The sequence below is a fragment of the Pimephales promelas genome, chromosome 10 (assembly GCF_988280905.1).
Source record: "Pimephales promelas chromosome 10, fPimPro1.hap1.1, whole genome shotgun sequence".
Lineage (NCBI taxonomy): Eukaryota > Metazoa > Chordata > Actinopteri > Cypriniformes > Leuciscidae > Pimephales > Pimephales promelas.
Window position 1 is genome coordinate 32,944,905 of NC_142778.1, and position 24,110 is coordinate 32,969,014.

The 24,110-nt window shown below is 38.7% G+C and overlaps 2 protein-coding genes across 16 annotated transcripts in view; both read right to left on the minus strand.

The window, feature by feature from the left end:
- Positions 1-791: 791 nt before the first annotated feature.
- ctcf (CCCTC-binding factor (zinc finger protein)) lies at positions 792-8,616 on the minus strand. Of its 6 annotated transcripts, none has more exons than XM_039683918.2 (14): positions 8,451-8,616; positions 6,197-6,303; positions 6,085-6,114; positions 5,424-5,990; positions 5,001-5,340; positions 4,713-4,883; positions 4,494-4,627; positions 4,272-4,392; positions 3,979-4,128; positions 3,690-3,850; positions 3,422-3,604; positions 3,186-3,327; positions 2,812-3,018; positions 792-2,724 (listed from the first exon to the last, which is right to left on the minus strand). In XM_039683918.2, exons 2-14 carry the CDS (start codon positions 6,218-6,220, stop codon positions 2,501-2,503), a joined length of 2,454 nt encoding a protein of 817 aa, XP_039539852.2. In that variant the 5' UTR covers positions 6,221-6,303; positions 8,451-8,616; the 3' UTR covers positions 792-2,500. The 6 variants fall into 6 exon arrangements, with proteins under 6 accessions (XP_039539852.2, XP_039539851.2, XP_088972621.1 ...); XM_039683917.2 differs by having other exon boundaries at positions 792-2,727; XM_089116495.1 differs by lacking the exon at positions 6,085-6,114.
- Positions 8,617-9,218: 602 nt separating this feature from the next.
- The window catches only part of ripor1 (RHO family interacting cell polarization regulator 1), a 119,568-nt gene continuing 104,676 nt past the window's right edge, over positions 9,219-24,110 (minus strand). For 7 of the 10 annotated variants that reach the window (XM_089116490.1, XM_089116489.1, XM_039683914.2 and 4 more), the window contains 10 exons: positions 21,401-22,357; positions 17,643-17,803; positions 17,222-17,378; positions 16,138-16,273; positions 15,768-15,929; positions 15,369-15,527; positions 14,168-14,364; positions 12,428-12,511; positions 12,112-12,202; positions 9,219-10,695 (listed from right to left, as the gene is read on the minus strand). In XM_089116490.1, coding sequence (XP_088972616.1) covers positions 10,598-10,695; positions 12,112-12,202; positions 12,428-12,511; positions 14,168-14,364; positions 15,369-15,527; positions 15,768-15,929; positions 16,138-16,273; positions 17,222-17,378; positions 17,643-17,803; positions 21,401-22,357 — 2,202 coding nt within the window. In that variant the 3' untranslated portion in view covers positions 9,219-10,597. The remainder of the gene's footprint in view (positions 10,696-12,111; positions 12,203-12,427; positions 12,512-14,167; positions 14,365-15,368; positions 15,528-15,767; positions 15,930-16,137; positions 16,274-17,221; positions 17,379-17,642; positions 17,804-21,400; positions 22,358-24,110) is intronic. The other 3 variants (XM_039683911.2, XM_089116493.1, XM_089116492.1) reach the window with 1 other exon arrangement.

A 24,110-nucleotide genomic window follows, 5' to 3' on the forward strand; every position in this document is an offset into this window, starting at 1 on the left:
CCACAGTTTGAGAGTACAGGTCTGAGACAGGATGTGACACCTGAACTGCATGAAGAGCATCCTATCGCAGTCACTTCAAGATTTGCAGTTTCTCACATAGCACAATCATTTCAACCCCAATACACATTAAATATATGTTTGCAAATGTTAATGTCAAGCTCTAGTCAGTGGTTTTGCCGTCAGCCTCACAGATGTATAGAAAATCAAATGCTGCACCTGTAACCTTTACTCTTATGATCTACTGATGCTAAGAAAAAAATAAATAAAGCTGCTAAATGGACATTTGTCTACCCAGTATCTCCCTCTAGTGGACTGATCTACTGTCACTAGCTGCCATCCTGAAAAATACCGTACGTTTATAAATTGTGAAAATAAAGCTCTACACGATCCTAAGAGAATTTCCACTCCAGTGCTGAAGCAAAATTTAATTAATTTTTTTATTTTGATTATTGAATTTTGATTATTTTATAGTAGACAAATTAAACTATTTTTAAACCTTATTGGTGCAAATACAAACTTTAAACAACGCTGGGTTGTTTCAAGCCAAATTTGGGTACAATATGGACAAACCCAAATGTTGGGTTAAAAAATGTAATTTCAATTAACCCAACTTCAACTTTCAACTAATTTTTTTATTTACATTTTTAACCCAACATTTGGGTTTGTCCATATTTTACCCAAATTTGGGTTGAAACCCCCCAGCATTTTTTTCCCGTTGGCACAGAATAAAAACAATCTGTGATTATTTCAAGTAGCAAACAACCGCATAAAGATGGAATAACAGACAAGCATTGATAAGGACAATATTTTTTTTTATTAGCTGTACAGCAATACATTCTCCACACCATCTTACCTTATAGGCCCTCTATATACCCTCACAGCCAAAATAAATGTCTTTATAAGGTTGGTTTTCTGACCATTGTAAAATTCAAATAGTACAGCTAGGTTAAAGAAAAACAAAAGAAAAAGCGTTAACCTAGAATTAAGAGCTTAAAAAAGCAATTTAAATGCAATTACATGTTGGAGGAAAACTTCATTCTGAATCTGAAAAACAAAACGATCAGAAATAAGGACATTGCTCTTTTGAACAAGTGATAACTTTTTACAAATATCCTATCCAAGCTTCCTCTTCTAGAAACAGCTCATATCAAAATAGCTTCCTCGAACACTCATATTAAACTTCTTAAATTAAATGTGGTCTGAAAAACCTATTGTAAACTTTAAGTCTCCTTCCAGAATGCCATGAAATTAACAACTCGTGTCACAAACGGTTTAATATTAGGGGTGGTTGTTGGGAACACGACCACATCAAAACGTCATGCACGTTGCTGTACCTGCCCAGTTCTGTCCCTTTTCTTCCTTTTACAAAAGCTAGAGCAAAATCCAACAAGGAAGCCTGTCCGTTAGGTAGGTCCACTCTCTCATAAAAAGACTAAGCAACCCTTCCCCATCAAGCGAGTTGAGCAGACTCAAATGCAACGATTCAGGCTACGGAAGGACAGAAAGAAAAGGGGTTATGCAGCCTACATGATTGTTCAGGCTTTTATTTTTCCGCCACAAGTCATTTGAAAGCCTTCCGTGGCATGTTTCCAAACTAATGTTAAAAGCCATTGGCCTAGCATTCAAGGTCATCAATTCACTAGAAAAAGATTAAAATGTTCATAATAAAACAGAAAATAAAAATTATTTACAAGCAAGACTAGCCAAGATTACCTTTTGTACAAATGTATCAACTGCAGGTTTTTTTTTTTTTTTAACATATGGATGGATGTCATCATCTCTGGCATGATAATTCGGCGGCTACATTTCTACGCTCCCTAACATTATCATCTGTGACCAGTAAAAGAGCACATGAGGAACAAACAGGGAATAAAAGTCATCATAAATGTCAAACATTGAGAGGATTTTCTTGGACAGAAGGGGTAAAAAAAACACCCATTTCTACAGCAGTGACAGCGATTCTAGATAGCAAGGCTTGACCAGGCACAAAATGATATAGTTTCTCAATATTGCCATGTTAATGTCAGATTTGAATGGACAAATGAAGACAGAAGGTTAGCTGGGTAAAAAAAAAGTCTATATGCATGTATTACACCACGTTATGTTAGAGATATTCCTGCTCTCAAAAATCATCCGGCCTCTCCAAGTACACAGCAAAAAAAATAACTCAGCAGTTGAACTACTGATGTGATAGAAACAGTAGAAAAGCGCAGCTTTGTGATCATCATGAGAAGACAAAATGTAAGAACTTTAGGACATTGATAATTTGGAGTTTTATAGGAAAAGGAAGAGGAACAATGGATTCTTTAAGAAATTTGATGAAGGACATGAGGCCTTAGCTTGGGATTAAAGGAGGTGGGGGGGGGGGGGGGGGGATGTAAGTGAGTATGTATGCATGTGTGTGTATATATATATATTTATAAATTCAGGGGACACATATGGGGATGTGCATATAAGCAAGCATGTGTGATCAGCCTGTGTGTCCACACGCATCCCCAGATCATCGGTCCATCATGCTAAGGATCATTTCAGGAGTAAGATCACCGTTAGGTGCAGCTTCAGGGACAGCTATCTGCACTGTTTCAACACCAGCCTCGACTGCCTCCACTTCCTCCACCACTGGCTGGGCAGTTACAGTAGCATCAGAGCCCTCGGGCTCCTTCTTCACAATGATGTTCTCAATGGCCCCTGTGCTTTCATCCTCCACCTGGATAATGGCAGCAGCTGCTAGAAGCAAAGAAGGCGATTTAGTTAAACCCTGAGATAAGATTTTGAATGGTTTGTCTTAATGCACAGACGCACACACAGTACCTGTGGTGGTTTTGGCGATAGATTTTGTAGGTGAGGGCTTGGGTGCATTCTTGGGGGGTCTGCCCCGTTTCCTCTTAACGGGAGGTTCAGCTGGTGCAGGCATGGGAACACTGGGTGGAGCCTGTTCCACATCCATCTGTTCATCGTCAAGAAGATCATCCTCTTCCTCTTCATCAATGTCATCAAGGTCAGGTTCTCCATGCTCATCTGAGATATTCAGGCAACAGTTAGTCATTAAGAGTAATATAAATTTACATTTAAAACATAATCATACACATTTCCTTCTAATAACCCACAAACAGGTTCAGATAACCTAGTTATCTTAATAATAATCTTAATAGTTATCTTAGCAGAACTAGAGCCAAGCTACTCACCGCTATCATCATCGTCGTCATCGTCCTTTCTAGAGCGCATCTTCCTCTTTCGGCCACCACGAGCCCTTTTGGGTGGAGTACCGTTCTCTCCATCAGCAGAATCCACACCAGTGCAGTTCTCTGCATGTCTGGCCATGGTATTCTGTTAAAAGTGTAAAAAAAAAAAAAGTTTAACACAAATTGCTGTATTCAATGCCACCATAAAATTAATCTGACCTCTTTAAAATGTACCATACCCTGCGAGTGAAGGTCTTGCCACACTTGGTGCAAACAAAGGATGTAGGCACAAAGTTGGGATCATGATAGCGCCGAAAGTGCATATCCAGGAGCTGTTTCTGTCTGAAAGTCTTCTCACATTGGCTGCAGGCGTATGGCTTCTCCCCAGTATGGGTGCGCTTGTGCATTACCATGTGGCGCTCCTGTTAGCAAGGAGAACACTGCAATTAACAAATGCTTATGCTGAATAATGCTGAACAATTAAAACAATTTCATAAGCTGTCTGACCTGACGGCATGCGTAGTCACACTGGTCACACTTGAAGCGCTTCTCATTTTTGTGGGACTTCTGATGCTGGATGAGAGCATAGCGCTCATGGAAAACCGCATCACAGTAACGACATTTCCTGCCCTGCTCAATGTAGGAATGCTGCTTACGTAAGTGCACACCTGGAATGAGCACAATTAAAACATTTTAACTTCAATACATCACAATTATGTTCCAAGCTGTTATTGCCATTAAAAACACCCACTATAATTAGCCATTAAAAACTAGAAAATTAAAAATAAAATTTTACCAAGATCACTCTTGCGAGCAATAACCGTGTCACAATGAGGGCAGTGAAATTTAGCCACATTTTCTGTGTGCTTCTGCAGAATGTGCATCTTCATGGTACCACTCTGGGTAAAACGTGCATGACAGATATAGCACTCATAGGGCTTCTCTCCTGTAGGACAGAAAAAAAGTTGAGTTTTTTAAAGCAAAAAGTCAATTAAATTTAAAAAAACAAAAAAAAGGGTCTGCAATAATTAAAGAGAAATGGTGCTATAATGTTTATATTATCTATAATATGTATAATGTGCTACTGACCTGAGTGGGTCCTCATATGTCTTTTCAGCTTATAGGTATCTCTGCTGGCATAGCTGCACAGACTGCACTGGAAGGGACGTTCTCCAGTGTGGGAGCGAATGTGCCGCTTCAGCTTGCTGACCTGAAATGTGTCAAAGCTCACTTAAATTCTGGCACAATAGAGGGAATCAGAAAGGGCATACATTATTGTATAAAATCTAATTGCGATGCTATAAGACCAACCTCTACACTAGCGTAGTCACACATGGAGCACTTGAATGGTTTCTCATGAGTGTGCTTGTAGCGTCTGTGTCGCACCAGCTCTCCACTGGTGACGAAGGCCATGTCACAGTCAGTGCACTTATGTGGTCTAGTGCCTGTCAGAAAGAATAAAAGGTTGGTTCAATTTCTAATACAAACTAGACAGCCTATATTTTCCTCTCCACTAAGGAGATCATGTACCTGTGTGAGTGTTGAGATGGTTCCTCAGCAATGTCACAGTTCTGAAGGCTCGTCCACAAAGATGGCACTTGTGAGGCCTCTCATCAGTGTGGCTCTTCATGTGGCGATCCAGATTGGAACGGCGAGGGCAGGTGTAACTGCACAGCTCACACTGGAATGTCTTCTTAACACCTGTACGCAGTGAACAAAATCCAGCGATTTAGTAGACCTGCCACAGATCTTACATTGAAATTATATTTAAACATTATTTAAGACCCTGTTCACTTTGTATGCATCACACATTCTCACCTTTCTTCTTGATTTTTGTTGGTTTAGGTGGTTTCATATTACCCACAACTTTCTCAGCATTGACTTCAGAAAGCAGTCCCTCCTGTTGCTCCTCCTCAAAGTCATACACAGACACGTCCATGTCTTTATCCCCCTCCGTGTTGTAGCGCAGCTTGCTTTTCTTGGTCTTCTTAGCTTTTTTAACAGGGGGCGTGTAATCTGGATCTTTGGACCACGCGGGGTCTTCATTTTGGGCTTCAGCCATTTCCTCTTCCTCCTGCTGTTGAGGCTGATCCTCTTGGGCCTGGAGCTCATCTTGCTCCACAGTTTCCACTTCTCCATTTGCACCCACCTTGACCACCTGTAAGAGAAAATATAACATTTAAATTCACCAGATAGTCAGAGCCCATCGCATTTAAAACTGTAGTCTGTTCAAAGCCGAACCTGGAAGCCCTCAGGCAATGGCAGGGTGTGACAGATGACAGGCTCCCCGTCTTTAGGCATGGCAGTGGCATCAACCAGTGTCCCTTGCAGCTCTTCCACAGTGGCAGCAGTGACCGGGACAGCAGAAACCGGCACCTGCACTAGCTGAAGCTCTCCCAAGCCCAACTGCTGCTCCTCCATGTTCACCACCTGCAGGGTGATGATCTGAGTGTCATCAACAGTTGTGACTGTGGCTTCATGGGCAGCACCAGCCACACCAACAGGTGCTCCAACAGCAGCCTCCATGACTTCAGTCTTCATCTGGAGTAGGGCAGGGTCCAGGGTGTCCATCACCATCATCTCCACACTGCTGTTGACATTAACTACACTCTCGACCAACTGTTGCTGGGCCTCCACCACAGGCTGTCCTTCAATCTGGACTTGCTCTAATCCAGCAGCCTGCAGCAATTCAGCTCCCACTTCCTCATCTTCTCGCCGCCTTTGGTAGGTCTTGCATTCCTTGGCCTTGAAAGCATCCCCTGCATCCTCCACCACCGCCTCAGTCGGTCCCCCTTCCATGGGTAATACCTATTGCAATTAAAAGTGAAAAAGTTAGAACGCAACACTAGATGTAAAACGCTAAAGTTTTCCTACCTGACTGCAATCTGTAGTGTTCACTTACATACACACACTCAGACAGGCTGATATCAACCTTGCAAAAAGTGAACAAAAAAGTTGAGTTGGCACTTAGGTATCCATGACTTTGGTGTTTGTATAGAGTACTGTGAGTTTACCTGCATCAAAAAGGAACACTTCATCTCTCTACCCCTGCCTTGACCACTTTCTGCCTCCGATGAATGTGCTACCTGTCTCAACTTTGCTTCTTACTACCTAGCTCAACCTGTTGGGATGCAAACAAATCAATCCATCAATGTGAAAAACAAAACATACTTTCAGTTTACAGCTTTTTCCCCCTTTAAAGGGATAGTTCACCCAAAAATGAAAATTAAGTAATTACTCGCCCCCATGCTGTACCAACCCCGTAAGACCTTCGTTCATCTTCGGAACACAAATGAAGACATATTTGATTAAATTTGCGAGATGTATCACTGCTACATAGGCTGCCTAAGGGATTGAAAATTGACAGCCCAGTAAGTCAACGAAGAAAATGTTTAAATATTCCATGTGACTATAGTGGCTCAAGTATAAGTTTATCAAGCGACGCGAATACTTTTTGTGCGAAAAAACAAACAAAAATAACGACTTTATCCGACTATTCCATTTCTTCCTTGTAGGCCTGAGACGAGAGCTCGAGAGATTTCAAAGAGATTTGGAAATCGTTATTTAAACGATTTGTTTATTCATCAATAAAGTAATTATTTTGTTTGTTTTTTTCACGCAAAATGTATTCCCGTCACTTGATAAACTTATAGTCGAGCCACTGTTGTCACATGGAATATTTAAACATTTCCTTTAATGACTTTCTGGCCTGTCAAGTTTCAATCTTTTAGGAGCCTATGTAGCAGTGATCCACCTCTCAAATTTAATCAAAAATATCTTCATTTGTGTTCCGAAGACGAACGAAGGTCTTACGGGGTTGGTACAGCATGGGGGTGAGTAATTAATGACTTAATTTTCATTTTTGGGTGAACTAAACCTTTAACACACCCCTCCTTGGGGTTAATTAGTATAACTATTAATATTATAGTGTATGTGTGTAATATATACATATACACACACACAAACGTATATTATATATAACCTAAATACACACATACATGTGTATAAATATATATAAAGTTTGTTTTCCTAACACATTAGCGATAATACATAACCTCAGAAAACTTGCAACTTGAACGTGACTTCTATCAAACCAAAACCGAGTCTTGCACTCTTGATTCGAAGCCAGAAAGCATCATCTAAACCGATTCTCGCTTCTACTTCCTCATGATCGCGCGCATTTGGCCACCAACCCATTAAACCGAAAAAACGTGTCCCCCTATCCTTACCTTCACACGTTTTAAAACACCCTTATAATTTTCCACAGCAAGAGGGCATTCTGCGATGGTTAATCGTGTTTTTGTACCACTACCAGTCGGGTTGTAGAGGGAGCTCTCTACAGTTTTTATCCCTTCAGTCGTTTGTTGCTTGAGGTTAGTCTTTCAAGAGTGAGCGGTCGCACCGACACCAACGACTGCGGCGATCCGGCTGTTTTCAGGCGATAAACGCTGGGATTCGTGGAGTGTAAGGCGAGGCTCGGTCTTGCTTATCGAAAATGGCTATCCTTATAGTTTGGCAACGGCATCTTCCTCGTTTCATTTTAACCTGCGCAACACGCTAGCATCGACGACAGGACATATGCTAAATCAAAGACGCAGTTATTTTTTTGTATCCAACGTAGACTTAAACACGTCATTTTGGATTTTAGGAGTGAGAATGACCGAAGAGCGAACAGAGGCCATCGTAATGGGACTTTAGTATCGCAAAACCGGGTCAATGTTTCATCGCCTCGGGTTTGAATTTAACTGCTCGAGGAGGGGCGCGAACAGGGCGATAGGCGCGAGCTAAAATGTTTTACGGCTTAAAATAGTACATATTATGAATAAAACCTCGGGGATTTGACGTTTGTGTATCTAAATGTTTTTTCTAAACTGTTTTGTCCGTGTATGGTTGGAAATTGGTTAACTTTAAGAGGCATATTAGCTGGTTTGCTAAGTGCGCGTGCAGAAACGGCGGGTTTCTAAAGACAGGAAACAAAGAGAAGAAACAGAAAATGGACGCCCGGCCTAAAGATTGAAGCAAACATCCTGGCGTTAAATAATGGCATCGTGGTGAAATGCCGTCTGATATAGTCTTAATAGTGCTTAATAATCAGGCTGAAGCCCGAACTTCTGGGTTATAAATGTTTTTTGCTAAATTTTCGATAACGATAGAGGGAGACAAACACCCCCCGCCAGCCGCCTGCACTGGGAGCCCCATCGTGACACCTAGAGGCCGATTAAAGCTCCTGCAAAACTCCCCCCTTTCGGAAAAGTAGCGCTGTTTTACCTGCGTTTGGTGATTTGCTCTCGCGTTGAATTCGACAGAAAGCCCAGGGTTTGTTCTTCCTTTAGGACGAGACGGAGTAATATTGCGTCCTTCACCTCCGGCGGTTTTAATCCTCTCCCGCTTTTGCAGAGTAGGCTCCGCACAAAATGGCGGCCCTTAGCGGCTGTTGCGCATGCGCCTCACGCAGGGGGGCGGTGGCGAGGGGGAGGGCTGTAAACAAAAGCAGTGTGCGGATTGGCCGTGTGGGGCGCTACTTTTGAATTACGGGATGTGGGCTTTTTTTAGACGTTAAGTCAAATTTGTACCAAAGTATGTTTAACGTTACATTATCTGATCCTCTTATTACAATATAAAAAGGTATTCGAAGAGAATAGAATAGCTTAACTGTGTTCCCACACTCCCAAATTGGAAATATCAGTGTGGAAGCCTATAAAATGTACATGAAATCTGTATCTGAAAAGATAGTGTTTTTATAGTATACAGTACATATAAAACATACTATATATATATATATATATATATATATATATATCAAGTGTGTCTATATATCACACCAAGTGTGGAAACCCTGGTTTAATCAATACACTATTGATATTTGACTCCAGTTATGTAATGCTGTTTTGATTTATGTTGATTCCTTTATTATTGAATTAGTCTATTTGAGCATGTGTGCATACATGTGGAAATGCTCAAAATATGTAAGCCCTTTTTTCAAATTTTCTTTGTGACAAAGTACAAATATGTAAATATGTAAACAAATCAGGCAAGTTAGTGTTCATAATTTTAATAGTTTCCTTTACAGTTGAATTGATGTCAACAATATCCTTGTCAGACAATATACATACTTAAGAGTAAATAAAAAAAATCAAAAGTAAATCAGTTATTTAATGCTGCACAATCTGTAGATAATAATGAAAAATATATTTAAATCTGTTCTGCAGTTTGCAATCCTAAACCACAGTCTCGCGTTTTAAATAAAGTCTATCTATCTCATTCTCTTGCTCCCCATACTAATTTGAGGCACTTATACACTGAAGAGGCGTTCTTTGTCATATCGAAGCCTGAAACAGATTTAACTAGAAAATCATGTTATTTAAAAACAAATGAACCTTCCCTGGTTTCAACTCAGAACCTTTCAGTCTAGCAGCACTGGAGAAATGCTCTGAGTCAAACATGATCTATGGCCACCCTAAAGATCACAAGCACAGAGGTTGTCGGGAACCCATTTCAAAAGGCAATATTCACCACTGTTTACAGCTTTAACTCCATAATAATGATGACATCTTTAAGAATGAACAAAAAAAAATGAACAGCTTCACCACTTCTACAGCAGATATTACATTGCCAGTGGGTTAAATGTGAAGTGCATGGTGAATCAAATCAGATCTGCATTTGCTATTGAGCATTTAAACATTTAAACTAAATTACAACACAAAACATTTACACTTCCAATGGGATATAGATATATATTCTGTATCAGTAAAGAATATGACAGTATGGAATGGCACTGTTACACTTTTATGGCAACAAAGTCCCTATGAAAGTTTGGGATTAATAAGGAATTATTTTCCAAGATCCCAATCCTACTTTCTGAGGTGTGACCTCTGCTATCAACATACATTCTCCAATCAATATGTACACACGCATAAGCACTCTTCACAAAGTGGTCAATCGTATTCTCCATGTACTCTGCAGCTAGTCACTGCCTACTTGCATCAATAAAGTGAAAATTTCACTTTATTTCCTATCACTATCAGTCATCACTTGGGTCCAACTTCATTCAATGAATCATGAAGGCAACACCATTGAGCCGAAACTTAAGGCAGCAAAACATTGTTTGTAAACCCACCACACCCACCTATGTATCTTACCTCATCACTTTACAGTAGTTCATCCATGTCCAAAATATGAATAACATACAGACTGACATACAAGTCCTCTTGTCTAATGATTGTAAAGCATTCGTCCATGTCTTCGAGGACAATGCTGACACTCTATCTGTAAGAGTGTGATCACGCTGATTTGTGTCATTTAAAACTGTTTGATAGTAGTGTGCATTTAATAGTTTGTAATTGGCATGATCGTGACAGTGAGGATACTGAGGCGCAAGTACATTGTTTTCAACAAGTATCGGCCAGTTGATTGTGTTAGAAAGCCGTACTGGCCATACTGCCGGGTGCAAAAAGCCGGGACATTCCATCTTGTGAGGACTCGAGGTGTCGATGGGCTATCTTCCCCTCCTCACCTGCAATTAAAACAAATGAAATGGAAATAAGATACATTGTCCTCCTCTTTAAAATGACAATACCTTTTGACTACATTTTATTTTTGGCATTTAATCGAAAAATCATCAATTGTTCACAAATTATATGGTGAAAAACTTTACGTATTTGTAGCCCTCAATCGGGTCATGTGATCTATACGACCCCAATCGACTTTTACTTACTAAAAAAAAAGGTTCCCTTCATCTCATTGGAATAAGATTTTGTGACTTTTCATACATTATCTATCTATGCACACTCAAAAAAACTGGGCTTGATTCGGTTGTTCTGAAGGTAAAAAAAAAAAAAAAATTACACTTCTGGTCTTTGGGGTCAATATGACCCCACATTGAAATGAAATGAATGGGAAATGTGAAAAAAAAACTAAATATATTTTCTTCATGTGTCAAAAAAAATAAATAAATAAATAAATCAGGCATAAATCTGAAAATGTTTACACAGAAATGAAGGCCTAGTACTACAGCATAAATGCAATGCATCATAAAAATAATAATATAAATAAAAAAATTATATATATATATTTATATAATAATATAAATAAATAAAAGTTACCTTTATATCAGTGGAATAAGATTTTTCATACATTATTGTGACTTTTCATACATTATCTATCTATACACACTTACACTCACACAAAACTGGGCTTGATTCGGTTGTTCTGAAGGTGTGTAAAAAAAAATTTACACTTCTGGTCTTCGGGGTCAATATGACCCCACATTGAAATGAATGGGAAATTTTCTTCATGTGTCAAAAAATAAATAAAAACTCCGACATAAATCTGAAAATTTTTACACAGAAATGAAGGCCTAGTACTAGAGCATAAATGCAATGTATCATAAAAAAAATAATATTTCATATGCAAGCTAATGGTGTAGTTAGAACAGTAGTCACATTCAAATCCAGACTCAAAACACATCTGTTTAGCTGTGCATTTAACTGAATGAGCACTGTGCCACTGTTCGTCCGACTGTTACTGCACTTCATTTTATTTTTGATTCTAAATTGTTTTAATAATTTACTGTATTTTATTATCATTTTATTTTATTTATTTTATTCTAAACTGTTTTAATTATTCTGATTTCTTTTGATTATTTTAATTTCTTCTATGTAAAGCACTTTGAATTGCCATTGTGTATGAAATGTGCTATATAAATAAACTTGCCTTGCCTTGCCTAGTTGAGGAATTGTGTGGTATATGGATACAAAAGTACTTTATATCTCCAAAAACACAGCATTAATGAATAGATGAGAAGTAAACAAAAAACTTTACTGATATTACACAATTATTTCACATTTGCAGCAGATCCATGCTTTCAGTTTCATTACTGATCTTTTCTTTACTAGTCCATTTTCTGTTGTTTAGTTCATTCCCTGCTTACCTAGCACAAGTAGAGCTTGTTTGGCAGCATCCCTCACATCCTCTTTATCTGTCCGGCACAGATACACCAGCTGCTCAATGCTCTCTTTGGCCTGTGATGCACAAACACAGACAGACACTTTACTTAAAGTCCTCCACCAACACTGAGGAGTGATGCTGCATTCAATCTGATTCCCACTCAAATCACTACAGCACATCTAACCACCAGGTTCTTGAAGTTATGCAAGCATATATATGAACAACGTAGGAAAAAAATAAATGTTTATTGAGTGGGACTGAGTTATTGAGGAGAGAGGTTTAGCCATGCATGAACTGACCTTCAGACATGCGAGTGCTTTACATCCACACACTCGCGTCTCAACGCTTTCATCCTCCAGCAACTCTAGACAGCTCACCAGCGCCTGAGACAGAACAATAATGAGAGGATTCAATCTAAACCCTTTCTGAATAACCAAGCATTAAAACTTAATGGTGATGATTAGGGATGCACAAATATTAACATTCAGCCAGTACCAAAGCCCATGTTATGGGCAATCACTGATAAATGGTCAGTATTAAAGTGACATATTATATATACCGTTTTGCCTAAAACATTAAATAATACAATAAAAAATAATACTAAAAACTAAAATGTATCATTTTAAATGCTAATAGTGAATTTAGGCATCACAACATTATGTACAATGCAGTACAGTATGAAAAATGCATGATCTTTCAGAATTTTTTTTAAAGATTACATTTAACAATGCAAAATGATTAGTGTTTTTTAAGATTAACTTTAAAGGAGTAGTTCACTTTAAAAAAAAAAAACTTGATAATTTACTCACCCCCATGTCATCCAAGATGTCCATGTCTTTCTTTCTTCAGTCGAAAAGAAATTAAGGTTTTTGATGAAAACATTCTCCATATAAAGCACTTCATTGGGAACCAAACGGTTCAAGGTCCAAATGAGAGTTTCAGTGCAGCTTCAAAGGGCTTTAAACGACACCAGACGATGAATAAGGGTCTTATCAAGCGAAATGAGCGGTCATTTAAAAAATAAAGTTTTATAAGCACAAATGTTAGCCTTGCTCTGTTCTGTGATGTGCGCTCGTGACTCTCCTCTTCGAACTCGTTCATCAAAATGAACAAATCTTTTTTCGAGTCATTTTTTAAATGAGCGATCGTTCCGTTAGATAAGACCCTTATTAATCGTCTGGTGTCGTTTAAAGCCCTTTGAAGCTGCACATTTGGACCTTGAACTGTTTGGTTCCCATTGAAGTCCATTATATGGAGAAAATCCTGAAATGTTTTCATCAAAAACCTTAATTTATTTTCGACTGAAGAAAGAAAGTCATGGACATCTTGGATGACATGGGGGTAAGTAAATTATCAGCAAACATTTTTTTTAAAAGTGAACTACTCCTTTAAGTGAGCATTAGACAATGTTATTTTAGTATCACTGATGTACTACTATAGTGTTTTTTACCGTTATATTTCCTGTTTTCATTTTAATTATAGTAATGTAGTTTTGTCTTTCTAGTTTAGTTATGTTAGTACTTTAAATATACAAAAGTGAGAAACATTGCCTTTGCAACTAGCTGAAATAGTTGTATTAATTATAATTATTTAATCAATTATAATATTTTTAATTATTTAGTAATTTTAGTTTTACTTAATGATAACCATTGCATTAGATGATTAGATGACAGAAAAAGTCACCAAAATTTAAAAATAGGGGAAATTTAGTATTTAGCGTGAAAAATTTGGAGACAATTTTTGAAAATTTTGCACAATTAATGCTTCTCGTTATATCTTAAAAACCATGTGATCTCATAGCTTATACTTAAACTTGTGATATTGCTTTTGTAGAAAAGTATTTTGTTTTTAATTTGAGCCAATAGTTTATTTTTATGTTTTTTTTTTTAAAGTAAATCTTCATTATAAACAAGTGGAGCATGGGTAAATAACCACACCTGTGCAAGTTTATTTGACCTGCAAATCTGTTGAAATATTCACCTCCAAAACCACAAACAGAGAGTTTTTGCAGGATGGTTTTGGATAAGTGCTCTTCTTACCCTCTCCCTGTGGCGGGTTTGGTCCGCTAGACTCCGCAACAGTGAACTGGCAGCGCTGGACACTTTTCCCCTCGGGTCCCTCAGCAGCAGACTGACTGCCCGCAAGCCCTCCCTCTTCAGACTGCACTCTGGAGGCTTCTTCAAAGATTTTACCAGAACATCTTGATCTCCAGACTGCAGGCACTGAACTAGCCACACTGCAGGAGAAGGAGAACGAAAGAGAGACATGGATTAAACGGATACACTGCAGAGAAAACATGAGGCGGGGGAGGAGTGGAAAGATGCACGGAGAAACCACAACAACAGAGAGGTTGAATGGGGGTGTTGGGAGTGGCTGATACTACTCCGGATGTGTTGCAGATCACTCTTGCTAATAAATGTTATAGTCCATTAAAGGAGTAGTTCACTTTTAAAAAAACTTCTGCTGATAATTTACTCACCCCCATGTCATCCAAGATGTCAACGTCTTTCTTTCTTCAGTTGAAAAGAAATTAAGGTTTTTGATGAAAACATTGCAGGATTTTCTCCATATAATGGACTTCATTGGGAACCAAACGGTTCAAGGTCCAAATGAGAGTTTCAGTGCAGCTTCAAAGGGCTTTAAACGACACCAGACGATGAATAAGGGTCTTATCTATGACCTTTCGAGTCATGACTCGAAAAAAGATCCGTTCATTTTGATGAATGAGTTCGAACAGGAGAGTCACGAACGCACATCACAGAACAGATCAAGGCGAGCATTTGAGCTTATAAAACTTAAACTTTTTTATTTATTTTTTAAATGAGCGGTCGTTTCGCAAGATAAGACCCTTATTCATCGTCTGGTGTCGTTTAAAACCCTTTGAAGCTGGACTGAAACTCTCATTTGGACCTTGAACTGTTTGGTTCCCATTGAAGTCCATTATATGGAGAAAATCCTGGAATGTTTTCGTCAAAAACCTTAATTTCTTTTCGACTGAAGAAAGAAAGACATGGACATCTTGGATGACATGGGGGTGAGTAAATTATCAGCAAACGTTTTTTTAAAAGTGAACTACTCATTTAACACTTATGGGCACTCACAACATAGCAGTGACAAACACATTTATTTGAGAAGCACAATTGTGTATTTTTTTTAAGTATGTTTAAATTTTTTACAGGCCGATTTGTTGCTGCAAATTACTGTCAAATACACAAGCCTTCATCTAGCCCTCAAATGTACCTTCTTCAGCCAGCTCAGGAATGTGTGTGTCCAAGTCATTCACTCCCTCTGCTTCCAGGTAGCTCCAAAACTGGAAGAGGGTGAGAGTCTCTTTGGACGCGCATCCTGCACGCTTGGGCAGCTTCCTCTCCAGGATCCGCTCCAGCAGACGAAGAAACACTAACACACACATAAGTTCAGTGTAACAGAGAGCGTCTGATTAGGCCTAATGCAATTTAGTCTACGGACTCATCAGAAACAATGATCCGCAGGAGATTAAATACTTCCGGTGGATTCAATTCAGGAAGTTATGTTGATTAATGGATTGAACAGCTATTTCAATTTAGAAACAAATCAGCCAATAACTCATTTCCAGTGCTTGTTCGTGCATTAATAATCTACAGCCACACACACACATACCTGTGTCTGAGAAGCCGACCCCTCTCTCTGGGAGTCTGCTGGCGTAAGCGTCGCTGAGCGCCTGTAAGAAGGCCTCTGTGGAGGTGCTGTACACACTGCAGCCATCCGTGCACTGCCGCCATAGCAACACGGCCCCTTGGCACTGATCTAACTGAGGAACAACTGCTCCGACAAACAAAGACAATGTCAGAAAAAGAGCTGGTTCTGTGAGGAAAAAATACTGACAAATATGTGAAATAAAATTCTGTTGTATAATGTAAGATCTGAGACACATGACACACAATGTATGAACATTTGCATAGAAATAAGAGAGAAAACTGAGGTAAAAGTAGTAAAGTAACGGTTTAATTTAACAACCTACGAGACTCACCCTCCTCTGGTTGGATGACTCCGCCCCTTGAGTCCTTCACAACCCATCGTATGAGCTCGAGGACTCTCGCCTCCCTGAGAAGTCGGTCCAGAGCGTACATCTCCCCACAGCGCAGAGGCCCGAATGTGCCTAACCTCTGTTTACAAAAACAAAACAGAGTATGAATACAGACGCTCAGACACCGTCAAAACACTTCCGTGTTAAAGGGATAGTTCACTTTGAAATTAATTTTTGGTATGTTTTAGCTTACCTCAAGGGCTTCCAAGATGTAGGTGTCTTTGTTTCCTCAGTAGTTTCAATTTTGACATTTTTAGGTCAAACCGTTCGTGTCTATCAGTCATATAATGGAGGTCTATGGTCACCACCTCAAAGAGCATGCACAGAGAAGTCCAAATTAAACATGATTTAATGACTCGTAAATTTAAGTACACATTGATGGCCTAAGACACGAAACGAGCGGTTTGTGTGAGAAAACGAACAGTATTTATATCATTTTTACCTCTTGCCACAAAGCGCCCGCGCCCTCAGATCACTTGGACGTGGCTGTGGTTACAAGAGGTAAAATCTATATAAATACTGTTCGTTTTCTCACACAAACTGCTTATTTCGTGTCTTATGCCATCAATGTGTACTTACATTTACGAGTCATTAAATCATGTTTAATTTGGACTTCTCTGTGCATGCTCTTTGAGGTGGTGACCATAGACCTCCATTATATTTCTCCATTGACTGACAGACAAGAACGGTTTGACCTAAAAATATCAAAATTGAAACTACTGCCAAAACAAAGACACCTACATCTTGGATGACCTTGAGGTAAGCTAAAACATACCAAAAATTAATTTCAAAGTGAATAGATGCATATATGCATTTAGACAAAAAGTTAATTTAAGACTTTTTTAATTTAGAATTTTAGAAATGATTATTAATGAAGATTATTTATTCAAGAGGAACAAGAAGAACATTAATACTTCTGTGGGTTATAATGTATTTACACTTATGCTTAACACAATAGAAACAAAACAGAATTCTGCACACATTCCGATTATTCTCATATTTGAGTAGACAAATGTCCATAACTGACCAGCAACTGTGAGCTGCAGTTCTTCAGATGAACCAGCAGGGTGTGATCTAGAGCCGGGCAGCCCGAGCTTAGAGGACCTGAGGGAGTGTCCCAACATCGCGCCTCACAGCCCTCATCCTCTCCTGCGCTCTCCACAGCCGCTGGACGCTCCTCTGCGCTGTATCAGTCAAAACACACACAAGAACAAGCACACGTCAAACGAGAGAAGAAAAATGGCATAAACATTTTCAGAAAAAAAGAGCAAAGAGACACTAAACATAGATAATAAAGTTGTGCAGTCATTCACTCTATTGGTTGTCTTTTCAAGCCACTGGGTGGCAGTAGTGTCACGTAACATTATAGAAGCAATGTATTTTGATGAAAAACCTTGGTTGAACTTGGTTTCTTTCTCGCTCTCTTTTCGTTTTTTACTATAAAATACCCCTTGACAGCAGAAAGGTGTTCTGACCTGTCTGTCACACTCTGCCTTTCGCCATCCTCCTCCTCCTCTTCCTCCAAGTCTGATGTATTGAGGAAGTCAAAGCTTCCAAGAGCCGTCTCAACCGTCAAACTGACACTGGACGACCGACTGCGACTTCGTACCTGCAGATACACACATTTGCAAACTATAAATCTTGTTAGTTTTATAAATAATTAAAAAATGAAAAACTCTTGAACTCTAAAGTGTAAAATGTTTCAAAAGGTCATTAAAAACTACAATCAAATTATTATTATTATTATTAGTTAAAAGAAGAAAGGGGTAGTTCACCCAAAAATAACATTCTAGTCATCATTTGCTCGGTTGACGGCAGACATTGATTTCCACAGTACATTTTCCCTCAATGGAAGTCAATGGGCCAATATTCTTTAAAATATTTTTTTTGTGTGTTCAAAAAGAAACTCATACAGGTTTGGTACAACTTGAGGGTGAGTAAGTAATGACACAATTTTCATTTTCAACTATCCCTTTAAGGCCTAAATTTCTAGGCTGAATTGTTGATTAGATGATATTATTGTCAATTACCACAGTGAACACTCAAGCAAAAATCATGTTTACAGCAATGCATTTCCAATTGAAGTATATTGGGGCGAAGCACTGCACAGGATTCTGTTAAATACACACTGTTTCTAAAATATAGCCAGATATTGTGAACATTAGATGATAGAAATATTAGTAATAAAGTTAGTAACATCCAATCTGCACATTTTTTATGTTAAACTCTTAAAATCTCAAAATAGCTTGAGCAATATACTTCTATTGAAATGTTTTTTTTTTTACAACAACATGACAGCCGTTGTCAATAGTGCTTAACTTGTAAAACCTGGAGTTAAGCTCTATTTACAACGGGGATATTCAAATTAAATGACCCATCATACCATTGATCAGATCAACCAAACATGATTGTCTTTTTATGAATAAACAAACACTCTTATGTTGTCTTGATTGATTCTGTGAAGCAGCTTTGATACAATCTGTATTGTGAAAAAGTGCTATATAAATATATTTGACTTGACTGGAACATTCATAAGGCCAGTTCTGGAAAGAGACACATTGTGTTAAGTCTATGACTAAGGTAAGACGTGCCGGGAAAACCTCCTCTGTAGACACAGGATGAAACGGTCGGTTAACAATAAAAGCAAGGGGCATGTCTTTGATGAACTCTATTGTTCTACAGATGAGGACCAAAGCTTCTGAACCCAAACCCGGATCAGAGACTTTGATGGTTATCGTGAGTCATGGATGCAAGGAACACCCAAAGGCTTCTGGACCTGAAACATGGAGGATCTAACATCTCAGTCAGCCAGGAAGAGCTACACCCTAAAAGCCCATTCACACAGAATGGTTTTTTTTCCAGTTCACTGTGCTACTTTACCACTGTTTCTCAATTCAATCGCACTAGACGGACTTGTTTAACAGTAGCCAAGTCTTAAGCAGCATCTCCTGCATGACGGAGTGCTCTAAAAAAAGTTCAACTTGTTTAAAAACACATCTTTTTTTCCTGCCCCACTGACCTGCATTTTTTAAATGTGAGGTAACGTTACATGAAACCGCTCGTCTGCGCCGCTCATTCACACAGAGACGAGCAGAACATGCAGGGTTCATATTTAAATAGTCGTTTTGCAGTTTAATATACACAGACACCACATCAGCAGCGCCGCCGGTGTGTGGTGAAGAGATGAAACCCACTGAAGAGATGGGTCCCAGCTAAGGACCCCATTAGTATGCCTGATCTAAATCTGTTCTTGCGATAGCTTATAGGCAACGTGAGCTGTTTTGGCGTTATGTGTAGCTTGAATGCTAAATCCCACTGCTATGTGCAAGATAAGATTAAAAAATACAAGATTAAAGCAGTTTGTTGCCATCAAGTAGCGCTTTTCATAGTAGGTTGCGTCAATAGCAGAGGAGAAAAGGCAGCGAAATATAAAAATACTACTTTTATTGTGTCACAAAATTTAGTTTAAAAAGTTTTTCAGTCAAGAACTTTAAACTAGGGATGAGCAACGATTAATCGCATCCAAAATAAAAGTTTGTGTTTACATAATATATGTGTGTGTGGTATGCATAATTAACTTGTATATATAAATACACACACATTATTTTTTATTAATATATCAAATATTTATATTTATATATAATATTAATTATGTATAAATAGTAAATACATATAAAGTATATACATGAAAATATTTTTTAAATATATACATGCATGTGTGTATTTATATATACAAATTAATTATACACACTACATACACATTTATTATGTAAACACATACTTTTATTTTGGATGCGATTAATCGCGATTAATCATTGCCCATCCCTACTTTAAACATATAAGTTAAAAAGACATTAATGACTCGTTATAACATAGTTCAAACGTCTTCTATAATAAAAGTGATTTTTTCTGATTTTTAACCAGGGACTAAAGCGATTACCCATAAAACTAGCTTTGAACCAATCGGATTGCTTGGGTCCTTGTCTTCAGTGGGACTCATCTCTTCACCACACCAGTCACCATGTCTCAGAGCTTTCATGAAGAGGACGCAACTTCACACCCTCGTTCACGCATGCGCATCCAGAACCGGGTTTGACCGGGTACTCGATACCTACGATACTTGGTAACGTGATGTTTACATTTTTTTAGTACCGACTTGGTACCGAATATTTTGACAACTCTACTCCAAACTAGAGCCCGACCGATAAAGGATTTTGAAGGCCGATACCGATACAAATATTTTTTGGTTTTACAATCCGATATTCCGATATATCGGCCGATATATATATTTATTTATTTATTTAGTACAGGGACAGTGCATATTCATAAACATTTCTGTCAATATGCCAGAATTAGCCTAAAGGCTATTTTTCATCCGCAGTCCCTAGACAGTTGGTAAGAGTCACCCTAAAAAAAGAAAAAAATTACATAGTTCATATATATTTTTTCAGAAACGTGCAACAAAACATTAACAGATTTCCCTAACATTAGTTACTTGTAGTTATTTATGAGTTTTAACTAAAATAATATGATAATTCATTTTAAAAAGAAACTTTATTTATTTCTTTTATTGTCACAACAGAACAGACTGAGGATAGTGGCATTAGCTAGCTTTGTGGTTAGCTAGTCTATGATGAGCCATAATTTAGCAATGGATAACGTCATACTGCAAATTGTAAAACATACATTTTCAATATAACAGGCCAAGGAGAGATGATACGTCTCATTGCTATAACGGTCACGCGCTATTAAAGAAATACTTCAGTCACATTGTCAAAAGTTAAAAGGACAGTCAGTCGACTACACTGTAACAACGTTACGTAACTATTACTAGCTAATTCCGCTTCACTCTCGGCTTATTTAACAGCAGCAAAACTGGAGATGATTTTGTCATGCTTATTTGAGTTAAGAGAACTGATGGGGATGTTCTTTTAATTGTTATTCAAGCAATGTATGTATCGTGGAACAGGAACGGTGTAGAGTGCCCTCTGGTGGACAAACACTACAACTCCAACACTAGTGACATGGTTCAAGCGTATTTCGTCCGTTTTTATTTTATTTTTAAAATATTCATTTATCGGCCATTATAACTGCCGATACCGATAGTTTGGAAAATGCCTAATATCGGCCGATATATCGGTCTGGCTCTACTCCAAACCACAACAACAAACCCACAAACAGTAAAAAAAAAAGTTGCAGCACTCACTGTTAGCACCTCCTCCAACAGCTTCAGCTCTTGCTCTAAGACCTGCAGTTCTGGGAACTGGCCTCTGTAGTCGTCAAGCGAGGACAAAACGCCACTAAGGGCCTCTTCCACGTTGCTGTCTGCTGATTGTTCCTGCAAACCACCCATGGGTCTGGTGTCAACTAAAGAACCAGATTTCTCTGCCAGCAGGTCACCTGTTTGTGTCTTTGTGAGGTGTGGCTCGTAAGAGGAACCAGTCCTAGGAACACCATTGTCCATCTGCTGAGACGAAGCAATAGCACTGGAGGAAGAGTCTTTGTCTCCACAGGTGGGCCTAGACGTGAGCTCTGTCGCTTTTATAGCCGAGTCACAAGCTGTGGTTTCTGCAGGAGAGCGACTTTCTGAAGAGTTCAGTGGCTCAGTGGGACAGATTGTGGAGGGATCAGGAATGGGACAGATCTCCTGAGTGTCTGGTACTACAAAACATGGCTCTGCTCGGTGGGATATATCATTGGCAATGTCACTTACAAACACAGAAGAGACCTTCGAAGTTACTTCAGTGGCCTCCACAGATTCCACAGCCAGTCTTTCTATCGAAACACCATCTGCGCTGTTCTCGCTGATATGGCTAAGTGAGCGAGAATAGCTGGGGTGGCCATTGGGCACTTCCTGTTTTACAGGAGCCTCGGTGGTGACTGTTATGGAGGCTGCTGGTCTCTTCAGATCCTCTTCTTCCTCCTCCTCCTCCTCCTCTTCTTTCTGATTGGCCAGGCGGGTGGGAGTAGAGGTCACTGATTCACGGGGTGCAAATGAGATTTCAATGGCAGGAGGAGCGGTTTGTACCTCAGGCTGTACTAAGTTCTTGTGTGCGTGACGCATTCCCAAGGAAAGCTGAGGACTGGATGAATCATCTGAGGATTCAGAGGAGTTTGACCAAGCCGTTCCGTTCTCCATCTCTTCTTGCCTCCTCAACATATTCTAGTGGGGAAGAAAGAGATTATGAAGAGGAAAACATATGATTACGATCATTTAAATAAAGACCCTTTCACATGACTCGCGGTAATGTTTCTCAAAGTATCAAACTCTGTGGAGCAAAGTGTAAAACTGGAACACAATGCTCAAAGTTCAAATAATCGTAGCTTTCAGATGCTTAATACACAGAGTTTGGGGCAAAAGTTTGGGGTTGGAAAGATTTTTTTAATGTCTGACAGTCTTTTATGACCAACAAGGCTGCATTTATTTGATCAAAACTAGAGTTAAACTAATAATAATTTAAAAATAACCTAACAATATGAATATACTGTATGTTAAAATGTAATTCACTCCTATGATGGCAAAGCTGAATTTTCAGCATCCTTACTCCAGTCTTGAGTGTCACATGATCCTTCAGAAATCATTCTAATATGCTGATTTGGTGCTTAAGAAACCTTTCTTATTATCAATGTTGAAAAAGTTGTTCTGCTTCATATTTTTGTGGAAGCGTAATACTATTTCTCATGATTCTTTGATGAATAGAAATTTAAAAAGAAAACTATTTATTTGGAATAGAATTTTTTTGTGACGATATAAATGCATTTACTGTCAGCAGTTATTTCTAAAATCTTACTGACCCCAAAATTTTAAATACTCATGATGTTATACACGTTAGATGATTCTATGCAAATAAATACTAAGCAGAAGAAAAATTAATAATCTTAAATGGTCAATATAGCAGTCTTTCAGTTAAAGGCCTTACATACAAATGCCGTACTGATACAGCATGCACATTAACAAGTTAAGCCTAAAAACAAATCTTTTTTAGGGCATAACTTGTGCAAATAAATTGCAATATATTCAGTATTACTCGTTACTGCAAATTTGAAATGTTTTGTTGACAGTTTCCTTTCTAGATATCGGTCTTTCCTTATTTAATGCCTGTTTCAGATTACACTATTTTTTTGTCTGTTACGATAGTCACGGTGTCAGATTACGCGATTTTGACTACTAAAATCTTGTCGTGTCGTGGACAAGACACATGTCAGACATGTTGCTTCCTGACCAGTCATCGCATGCCGTCTTTAACGGCGCGTGATGTCATCGAGAAGGCGAAACTAGTAGCGAGTGACTTTCGTAAACTAACGTAAACAAACAATGGATGAAGCGGTGAGTGTCGTATTGGCTGTCCTGTGTTCAGAAAAAAGTAAAAAAAGACGTTCCTGGATTGCTCGAAGAGGACGGTATGGGCTGTCAATCCTCTAAAGAGAACTTGAGGTAAAACATTGTTTTCTTATATATTTTTACTTTACGTTTTAACGTTAGCACCATCGTCTCTCTTTTGTTTCGCCATTTTTGAAAGTTGTGTACGGAAAAGCTTCTGTGCTCCTATTGGTCAACGTCATACATGTGACGCAACCGTCGTGGACGACCGTTAAAAAAATTAAACATGCTAGTCTTTTAGTCGTGATGTAGGTTGTCGCCCACTATGACAGACTATACGAGATGATACGATCGACTCTTGCGTCCCAACGCCCGTTATCGTTTACGAATCCCCACGACACCCTACGTCAAACGGATCGTGCTAAGATCGTGTAATCTGAACCAGGCATAAATGTGCGACTATTGCCCATAGAAAATAGTCTAGGGGCAAAGATGACCACAGAGTGAACTGACTTGTCTTAAAGAGACTTTATACATAGCAAAATAGTAAAAATATGAAATAAATAAAAAGCCCTGATGGAGTCATGTGAAAGTT